This window comes from Nycticebus coucang, chromosome 12 (assembly GCF_027406575.1).
Source record: "Nycticebus coucang isolate mNycCou1 chromosome 12, mNycCou1.pri, whole genome shotgun sequence".
Lineage (NCBI taxonomy): Eukaryota > Metazoa > Chordata > Mammalia > Primates > Lorisidae > Nycticebus > Nycticebus coucang.
This window is the reverse complement of record NC_069791.1, coordinates 11296463-11306069: the sequence shown is the minus strand read 5'-3', so window position 1 is coordinate 11306069 and position 9607 is coordinate 11296463. Positions and strand designations below refer to the sequence as shown.

General features: G+C 36.3%; 1 protein-coding gene across 1 annotated transcript; it reads left to right on the top strand.

Annotated features, from left to right (window-relative positions):
* The first annotated feature begins 8102 nt into the window (after positions 1-8102).
* LOC128560739 (olfactory receptor 10A7) lies at positions 8103-9053 on the top strand. The gene has a single exon (XM_053554109.1). The coding sequence runs from the start codon at positions 8103-8105 to the stop codon at positions 9051-9053; it is 951 nt and encodes a 316-aa protein (XP_053410084.1).
* Positions 9054-9607: the final 554 nt, after the last annotated feature.

The window sequence follows — 9607 nt, the reverse complement described above, 5'->3', positions numbered from 1 at the left end:
TTCCAAAATGTAGAAAAAGAAGGAAGACTACCCAACATGTTCTATGAAGCAAACATCACCCTGCTCCCCAAACCAGGAAAAGACCCAACAAGAAAAGAAAATTATAGACCAATATCACTAATGAATATAGATGCAAAAATAGTCAACAAGATCCTAACAAACAGAATCCAGCAACACATCAAACAAATTATACATCATGAGCAAGTCGGTTTTATCCCAGGGTCTCAGACTGGTTCAATATACATAAATCTATAAGTATAATTCAGCACATAAACAAAATAAAAACCAAAGACCATATGATTCTCTCAATTGATGCAGAAAAAGATTTTGATTATATCCACCATCCCTTCATGATCAAAACACTTAAGAAAATTGGTATAGAGGGACGTTTCTTAAACTGATAGAGGCCATCTACAGCAAACCCACAGCCAATATTGTATTAAATGCATTAAATTGAAATCATTTCCACTCAGATCAGGAACCAGACAAGGCTGCCCATTGTCTTCACAGTTCTTTAACATTGTAATGGAAGTTTTAGCCACCATGATTAGGGGAAAAAAGGTGATCAATGGTATCCATATAGGGTTGGAAGAGATCAAACTTTCACTCTTCGCAGATGATATGATTGTATATCTCGGAAACACCAGGATTCTACTACAAAACTCTTAGAAGTGATCAAGGAATACAGCAGCCTCTCAGGTTACAAAATCAACAGCCATAAATTGGTAGCCTTTATATATACCAACAATAGTCAAGCTGAAAATGGACGCTATTCCATTCACAGTAGTGCCAAAGAAGATGAAATATTTGGGAGTTTATCTAACAAAGGACTTGAAAGATCTCTATAAAGAGAACTATGAAACTCTAAGAAAAGAAATAGCTGAAAATGTTAACAAATGGAAAAACATACCATGCTCAGGGCTGGGAAGAATCAACATTGTTAAAATGTCCATACTTCCCAAAGCAATATACAATTTTAATGCAATCCCTGTTAAAGCTCCACTGTCATACTTTAAAGATCTTGAAAAAATAATACTTTGTTTTATATGGAATCAGAAAAAAACCTCAAATAGCCAAGACATTACTCAGAAATAAAAACAAAGCGGGAGGAATCATGCTAACAGACCTCAGACTACACTATAAATCATTAGTGATCAAAACAGCATGGTACTGGCACAAAAACAGAGACGTAGATGTCTGGAACAGAATAGAGAACCAAGAGATGAATCTAGCTACTTACCATTATTTGATCTTTGACAAGCCAATTAAAAACATTCAGTGGGGAAAAGATTCCCTATTTAACAAATGATGCTGGGTGAACTGGCTGGCAACTTGTAGATAGAAGACTGAAACTGGACCCACACCTTTCACCATTAACTAAGATAGATTCTCACTGGATTAAAGATTTAAACTTAAGACACAAAACTATAAAAATTCTAAAAGAGAATGCAGGGAAAACCCTTCAAGAATTTGGTCTGGGTGAGTATTTCGTAAGGAGGACCCCTCGGGCAATTGAAGCAGCTTCAAAAATTCACTACTGGGACCTGATCAAACTAAAAAGCTTCTGCACAGCCAAGAACACAGTAAATAAAGCAAACAGACAGCCCTCAGAATGGGAGAAGATATTTGCAGGTTATGTCTCTAACAAAGGTTTAATAACCAGAATCCACAGAGAACTCAAACGTATAAGCAAGAAAAGAACAAGTGATCCCATCACAGGCTGGGCAAGTGACTTCAAGAGAAACTTCTCTGAAGAAGACAGGCGCATGGCCTACAGACATATGAAAAAGTGCTAAACATCTTTAATCATCAGAGAAATGCAAATCAATACTACCTTGAGATACCATCTAACTCCAGTAAGATTAGCCCAAATCACAAAGTCCCAAGACCAGAGCTGTTGGTGTGGATGTGGAGAAAAGGGAACACTTCTACACTGCTGGTGGGAATGCAAATTAATACACTCCTTTTGGAAAGATGTTTGGAGAACACTTAGAGATCTAAAAATAGATCTGCATTCAATTCTATAATTCCTCTACTAGTTATATACCCAGAAGACCAAAAATCACATTATAACAAAGATATTTGTACCAGAATGTTTATTGCAGCCCAGTTCATAATTACTAAGTCATGGAAAAAGCCCAAATGTCCATTGATCCATGAATGGATTAATAAATTGTGGTATATGTACAGCATGGAATATTATGCAGCCTTAAAGAAAGATGGAGACTTTACCTCTTTCATGTTTACATGGATGGAGCTGGAACATATTCTTCTTAGTAAAGTATCTCAAGAATGGAAGAAAAAGTATTCAATGTACTTAGCCCTACTATGAAACTAATTTAAGACTTTCATATGAAGGCTATAACCCAGTTATAGCCTAAGAATATGGGGAAGGGGCAGAGGGAGGGGAGGCAGGGGGGATAATGGGTGGAGGGAGGGTGATTGGTGGGATTACATCTGCGGTGCATCTTACAAGGGTACATGTGAAACTTAGCAAATGTAGAATATAAATGTCTTAACACAATAACTAAGAAAATGCCAGAAAGGCTACGTTAACCAGTGTGATGAAAATGTGTCAAACTGTTTATAAAACCAGTGTATGGTGCCCCATGATCGCATTAATGTACACAGCTATGATTTAATAATAAAAAAAGGAATTAAAAAAATATACTTAAAAAAATGAATTTGTTGGCTTTTTTTCTGAGCAAATCCAAAATTATAACAACATGAAAAAATTTCAGCTGAAATAATTAAGATGAACTACCCACAAGATAGCAGTAATACATAGTGAAAAAATTGTACAATTTGGGTTTAGAAATTTCCTGATGAGGAGTTGGTCTACTCTAGAGTGAAAATTGAGCACCTATATAGTAGTTTGTATTCTATGTTTTATTTCCCCCCCAGGGTTGTAGAGACGATACTCATTTGGGAATAGATTATATACAAATGACTATTGAAATTCAGATAAGGGGATTGTTATGGGCTGTTTATTGGGGTCTTCTATATCTCTCATTTACATTTTTGAAAACAAAACCAAAGCTTGATGCATCATTCAATAAGGCATCATTTTTATTTGATTTTTTGACTGATATTAAAAATATTTTCTTCAATATGGTGCATAGCTATTTATTTGGTACAGATATGAATAAAGATAGATCAAATACATTTTAAACCCTGAATTTTTCTCGAAAATGATTAGAGATTTGTTTTACTTGTCTTCAGGGTAGGTTTACCTAATGAAAGATTTAAAGAAATATTTTCACCTATTGTATTATTATTATTTAATTTACTAAGAAAAGGTTGAGAAATTTTAATTTAATTTTCTCAAATGCAGGACTTGAGGGGTGTGAGGAACCCAGCTTTGCTTTTTCTTATCTAGAAGGAAGTAAGGGTCATGTTCATGCTGTTCACGAATAGATTGACCTTAAACTCCTGGCGCCTTTCCAAGGCTTTTGTTCTCCCCAAAAGATTTCATTAGAATTCTTTTGGAATTATTCCCATTGTGCTAATTTGAAACTGTTTTAGGTTTATGTTTATTTCTAAGCATTAGTTCTGCAACGACTTTAGCTGCAATAAAATAACTGTGGAATTATATCCACAGTTTTGTTAACCGTAAGACACTTCAAAGTATAATGCTATTTCTCTGCATTCTCTAAAATATAATTTAAAAAATTCCAAGGATAAACGATTTCAAGTATTAAAAATGGAAAAAAGTGCTTAGTTTTCTATGACGGTAACCATGTTAGACATTATAAAGTACTACACTCATTGAATGATATTGTTTACAATGTTTCATAGTAAAGAAACTAGTACCTAAACTCCTTAAGGTAAAAGATGACAATAAAATACATGACAGTTATAAACTTAATTTGATGCACTTAATCATTTAAAAAAGATCATTATGAAAATAGATGTTTAAAACAAATTGTTTAAAGTAAGTTAAAAATAAAAATTTAAAAATCATGTGAGTTTCAAGGGAACTGTATAAATCTCTCTTATCAATATTGAACCAAAATACAGCCTGCAAAAATACAAAAATCTTAGAAGGAAAAAATTAAAATGTATGCTCTTGGCATATGAATAGCGGTAATCCCAAGACCTTGACCAGTGTGTCTAATAATAGCTCCTTCACAAAATATCCATTATTAACACATATTGAATTGTAGTTGTGACTTAAAGGACATATTATATACCATTCCACGAATATTCTGTATCTTCCCCTATGAGATAAAAACAGATGCTTAATTAACAGTAGTCTTTTCTAATGTTCTAGGGATCATTTCCCCATGGCCAGTCACACTTTAAATACTATTACTAAAATATATCAACCATTTAGTGCCAATGAAAAGCATGTCAGTTCATCTAAGGTATTTGCTTCATTTTGAAAATTTGAGCTGTCCGTTGATTTAAAGATCAGTTAACATTTCTCAGAAAAGACAGTGTTTTATTTGGAAAGGTATGTCTAGATATTTCTTTATAATTTATTTTTTTCCTCAAGTTTTTGAACACCTGATTTTTTTTATCCATCTGTGTATTACAAAAAGCATTCTGAGAAAAAAAATAATTTGATCTTGTTTAGTAACAAAGAAGATTAACTTTATGCTTTATTAAATAAAGGAAAAGAAAAATAATGAGGCCCTTGTCCTGTATGGAAAGCTATAGAATACTAAAGAAAAGAATATTAGAAAACAATGGTGGCGTATTGAAAAAATGCTGTGGTTTATAATCACACAAAGCATTTTAAATTCAATCCTGAAGTTATTTATTCATTTACATCTAGAGTGTTAGAAGTGCTTTCCATTTAGACAAAATGATATTTTAATTTCACATTGTATTCCAAATATAGATGCATTAATCAATAATCATTTATATGAGAAAACATGTGCTAGTGAGGGAGCTAGCCAGAGTGAGAGTTAAAGTCTATTTTTCTAAGAAAAAGGTCAAAGTTGGCCTGCTTAATGCGTCCTAAAAAAATTCTTTGGTTTCATTAAGACATAGCTAACGAAATTAGTGAACTTATGACAAGACACTAGATTATCAAAATACCATGGAACAAATGAAAGCATATACTCTAGAACTATGTAATAATCATGGCAACTTAACAGCTTGAAAGTTTTTTTTTAAGACTTAATAAATCTGTGGTAGTAATTACAACGTTACTGCGGACACATCTTGTTTAGAGAATATATGTGATGTAACATGTAGGCTTTTTAGGATATAGAAAGACTGAGAGTGAGAATTGCAGGTCCTTTCTGTGATACTATGTCTCTAGTTCTTCAAACTTTTTATTAAATTTAAATGTGCTTTGGCAGGAGTAGGGCGCAGGTCCCATGTGCCGGAGGTGGCGAGTTCAAACCCAGCCCTGGCCAAAAAAAAAAAAAAAAAAAAAAAAAAAAAAAATTTGAGAAAGTTACCATTTCTTGATAGTCTTATTCCTATTTAACATGGACTGTGTACTACACACATTATTAGTACTGCTTCTGCCATTGTCAATATCAGAATTCTGAGAGGTACTGGTGGTTGGTTGAGAGACATTTTAGGATACACAAAATATTCTGAGTGTATTATAAAATTTTGATCCTTTCATCCACTCATGTATCTTCTTCTATGGAATAAATGATGGAATATTTTTAGAATTGTAACAAGTTTAGAATTATTCCAGAATGTTGGTGAACATAATGCATGTGAAATTTTTCATAAATTTGCTAATATATCAGGAATAATGTTACTATTGTTGCTACTTCATATGATGATAAAGATCGAAGTGGTGAGAGGATATTGGTTACAATCATTGTTATATCTGTTATCTGTTATTATGGGACTTATTATGGAACTCATGACACCCTGAGATCACCAGAGTGGTTCCTGCCCTTATGCTGTGAGAACACTGATTTGAGAACTTACAATATACAAAATAGACCAGTGAGATGTTACCAAAGTATATATCTTTAGAGTAGATTAAAACATAGAATTCTTCAAATGAGCCACTTATTTTAGAATGGTTCTATATGCTGAGGGTTTTTAGCACCTTTATTGCAGAGGCAAAATTTATTTTAAACATATTTGACTATAAAATAAAGTATCCAATATTTTCTGAATTAAATTAGAAATATGCATTATAAATAATGAAGCCAATATTTACCTTGTCTCAATATTTGAAAAAATATTCAGCTAAAGTCCAATGTAGCATTATGAAATCATTTTTCCAACACATGTCCCCACAATTGCTGATGTTTGATGTACTATTGCAAAGAATGACTTGTACAGAAGACAGTTTTGTGTAATTCTACTGTTGGTCAAAATATTTTATTCTAAGTAAGAGATAGTGTTTGACTTTATAATAGTTAAATTATGACTTTTATGACCAGATCAGCTGAGAAACAGCAGTAAGTATGGGTATTAGCAAGCATGCAGTAGTAAATGACTAACTCCTCATTCCCCCTTCTGATCACGTAGTTTTGGAGAAGATGGATGGTCATGAGCGGAACTGTTCTGACAGATGGGAGTTGAGATAGGTGTTACGAGGATGACTTCTTTAGTGAAAGACATATTTGTGCAGAAGGGCTTTTTTAGAAACAGTCTCACTTTATCACAGAGGGCTGTGACATCACAGCTCACAGCAACCTCCAATTCCTGGGCTTAGGCAACTCTCTTGCCTCAGCCTCCCGAGTAGCTAGGACCACAGGCGCCCGCCATAATGTCCGGCTATTTTTTGTTGCAGTTTGGCCAGGGCTGGGTTTGAACCCATCACCCTCAGTATATGGGGCTGGCTCCCTAGCCACTGAGAAACAGGCGCTGCCCATTCTTTTTTTTTTCTGAGATAGAGTCTCACTTTGTCACCCTGTGATGTCATAGCTCACAGCAACCTTCAACCCTTGGGTTCAAATGATTCTCTTGCCTCAACCTCCCAAGTAGCTGGGACTACAGGCACCCACCACAACGCCCTGCTATATTTTATTGCAGTTTGTCCAGAGCTGGGTTTGAACCCGCCACCCTCAGTATATGGGGCCAGCGCTCTACCCACTGAGCCACAGGGCCTGCCCCAGAAGGGTCTTTTTTAAGTCCAACTTAATTATGACTATAATTATATATATGGTTTGAAATGGGAACTTTGTGAAGTCATGTCATGGTTTAAGAGATAATATAAAAAAATCACATAGGGCGGTGCCTGTGGCTCAGTTGGTAAGGCGCCGGCCCCATATACCGAGGGTGGCGGGTTCAATCCCAGCCCCGGCCGAACTGCAACAACAACAACAACAAAAATAGCGGGGCATTGTGGCGGCGCCTGTAGTCCCAGCTACTCGGGAGGCTGAGGCAAGAGAATCACTTAAGCCCAGGAGTTGGAGGTTGCTGTGAGCTGTGTGATGCCAAGGCACTCTACCTAGGGCAGTACAGTGAAACTCTGTCTCTACAAAAAAAAAAAACAAAGAAAAAAAATCACATAAATTGATAGGGCCATGGAAACTACAGAATATCACTGGAATTTTAGTCATGTGTTTATTGACTATGTTTCTAGTGTGTGCGTGCACGTGTGTGTGTTGGTGTAGGGTTGTCCAGAAAGTATCCAGCCATGTATGTCTCCACTTTCCATATTATGTGGCTGGATTCTTTCTGCATAGCCCTCATATGCATATAGTGGATAGAATGGTATAAAATGTGCTCCATTCAGTAGAAATGTGATTTATATAATCAAAGTTTAGGAATTCAAACTAGTCGATTATTTACCTTTATTGAATTTAGAAATCATTTAAAAATTAGTAGATTAATTCTATTTTTAATTTTTCTATTTTCATTATTTTTAGTTATTATTTAAACTCTTTCTACTTAATCCTACAAAATGGCATGGCTGTGATTGAGAATATGAGCAGACTATGACTGCCCGTGAGAGAGACACTGCACCAATCTGAGAAGCAATTAGTAGTATTCATGCAGAATGTTTCTTTTTCCTTATTTTTATCTTATTTTAAACATTCCCTCTCCTTCAGAGAAACAGAAGGGGTAATACAACTGAGAACAGAGATCTGTTTTACAGATGTTATTTTTATGTTTGACTGCCTTCTCACGCACACATTATGATTTTTAGAGGGAAACTGGGCTAAGCTATGATTTGTGAAAATCGCACCAGGGTCACTGAATTCATTCTTCTTGGTTTTACAAACAACCCTGAGATGCAAGTTTCCCTCTTCCTTTTGTTCCTGGCCATGTATACAGTCACTTTGTTGGGCAACTTTCTTATTGTCACGGTTACCAGTGTGGATCTTGTTCTTCAAACACCCATGTACTTCTTTCTCCGCAACTTATCCTTTCTTGAAGTCTGTTTCACCTTGGTTATGGTTCCGAAGATGCTGGTAGACCTCGTATCTCCGAGGAAAATCATCTCTTTTGTGGGCTGTGGTACCCAGATGTACTTCTTCTTCTTCTTTGGCAGCTCTGAATGTTTCCTTCTCTCTATGATGGCCTATGATCGCTTTGTGGCCATCTGTAATCCTCTGCGCTATTCAGTCATAATGAACAGATCCCTCTGCTTGTGGATGGCTGCAGGCTCATGGATGTCTGGAATTCCCGTGTCTATGCTACAGACAGCTTGGATGATGGCCCTTCCTTTCTGTGGATCAAATACCGTGGACCATTTTTTTTGTGATGGTCCTCCAGTGTTGAAACTAGTCACTGAGGATACAACCACATATGAAATGCAAGCACTTGCCTCCACGCTCCTATTTATCATGTTTCCTTTTTCCCTCATTTTGGTCTCCTACACCCGCATTATTACAACAATCCTGAGGATGCCTTCTGCTTCTGGTCGCCGGAAGGCATTCTCTACCTGTTCGTCACACCTAATCGTGGTATCCCTCTTCTATGGAACAGCCAGTCTGACCTACCTCCGGCCCAAATCCACCCAGTCCCCTGAGAGCAAGAAGCTAGTGTCACTGTCCTACACTGTCATCACCCCTATGTTAAACCCCATCATCTACAGTCTAAGGAATAATGAAGTGAAAGGGGCAGTCAAGAGGACAATCACTAGAAACGTCTTACAGAAATTAGATGTGTTTTGAATCCTATCGTGTTGATATTTCTAAATGAAGCATGGCCAACAGAACCCACTGGGAAAAGCTTAAAAGGAAGGAGTGGAAGAGTGGCTCTTACTCACCAGTGTCATTTGCTGTGGTGGATGCCTCTCGGGGTATCATTCAGGGTCCTGGCAAGAAAGACATGGGACTCTCCAACAGGGATGATGGAGACTCTTCATGAGAGAGGGAGGCAAAGTAAGGTGACTGCCACACAGGCCATACGATGCAAAATGCATACATCTTGGCCTGGACCAGTGAAGTAAAAGGAGTATTAACGGGAACCTGGAGAAAGCTACAACTACCAAAAAAAAAAAAAAAAAGTCACCTAACAAGATCTTTGTTCTTTTGTGAAGGTTGTCACCGTAGGGTTATTTGGTTTGACTCTCTCCAATCTGTTGTCAGCTTCTCTTCTCTGCCAAACCAAATATGACACAGTGGGTGAGAATGTTAATTATTGGAGTATAATAAACGCCAGCATTCTAGGGCATAGAGCAGAATGAAAAAGGGTTAAAAAAAGTTACAAAAGGTAAATGAAACTA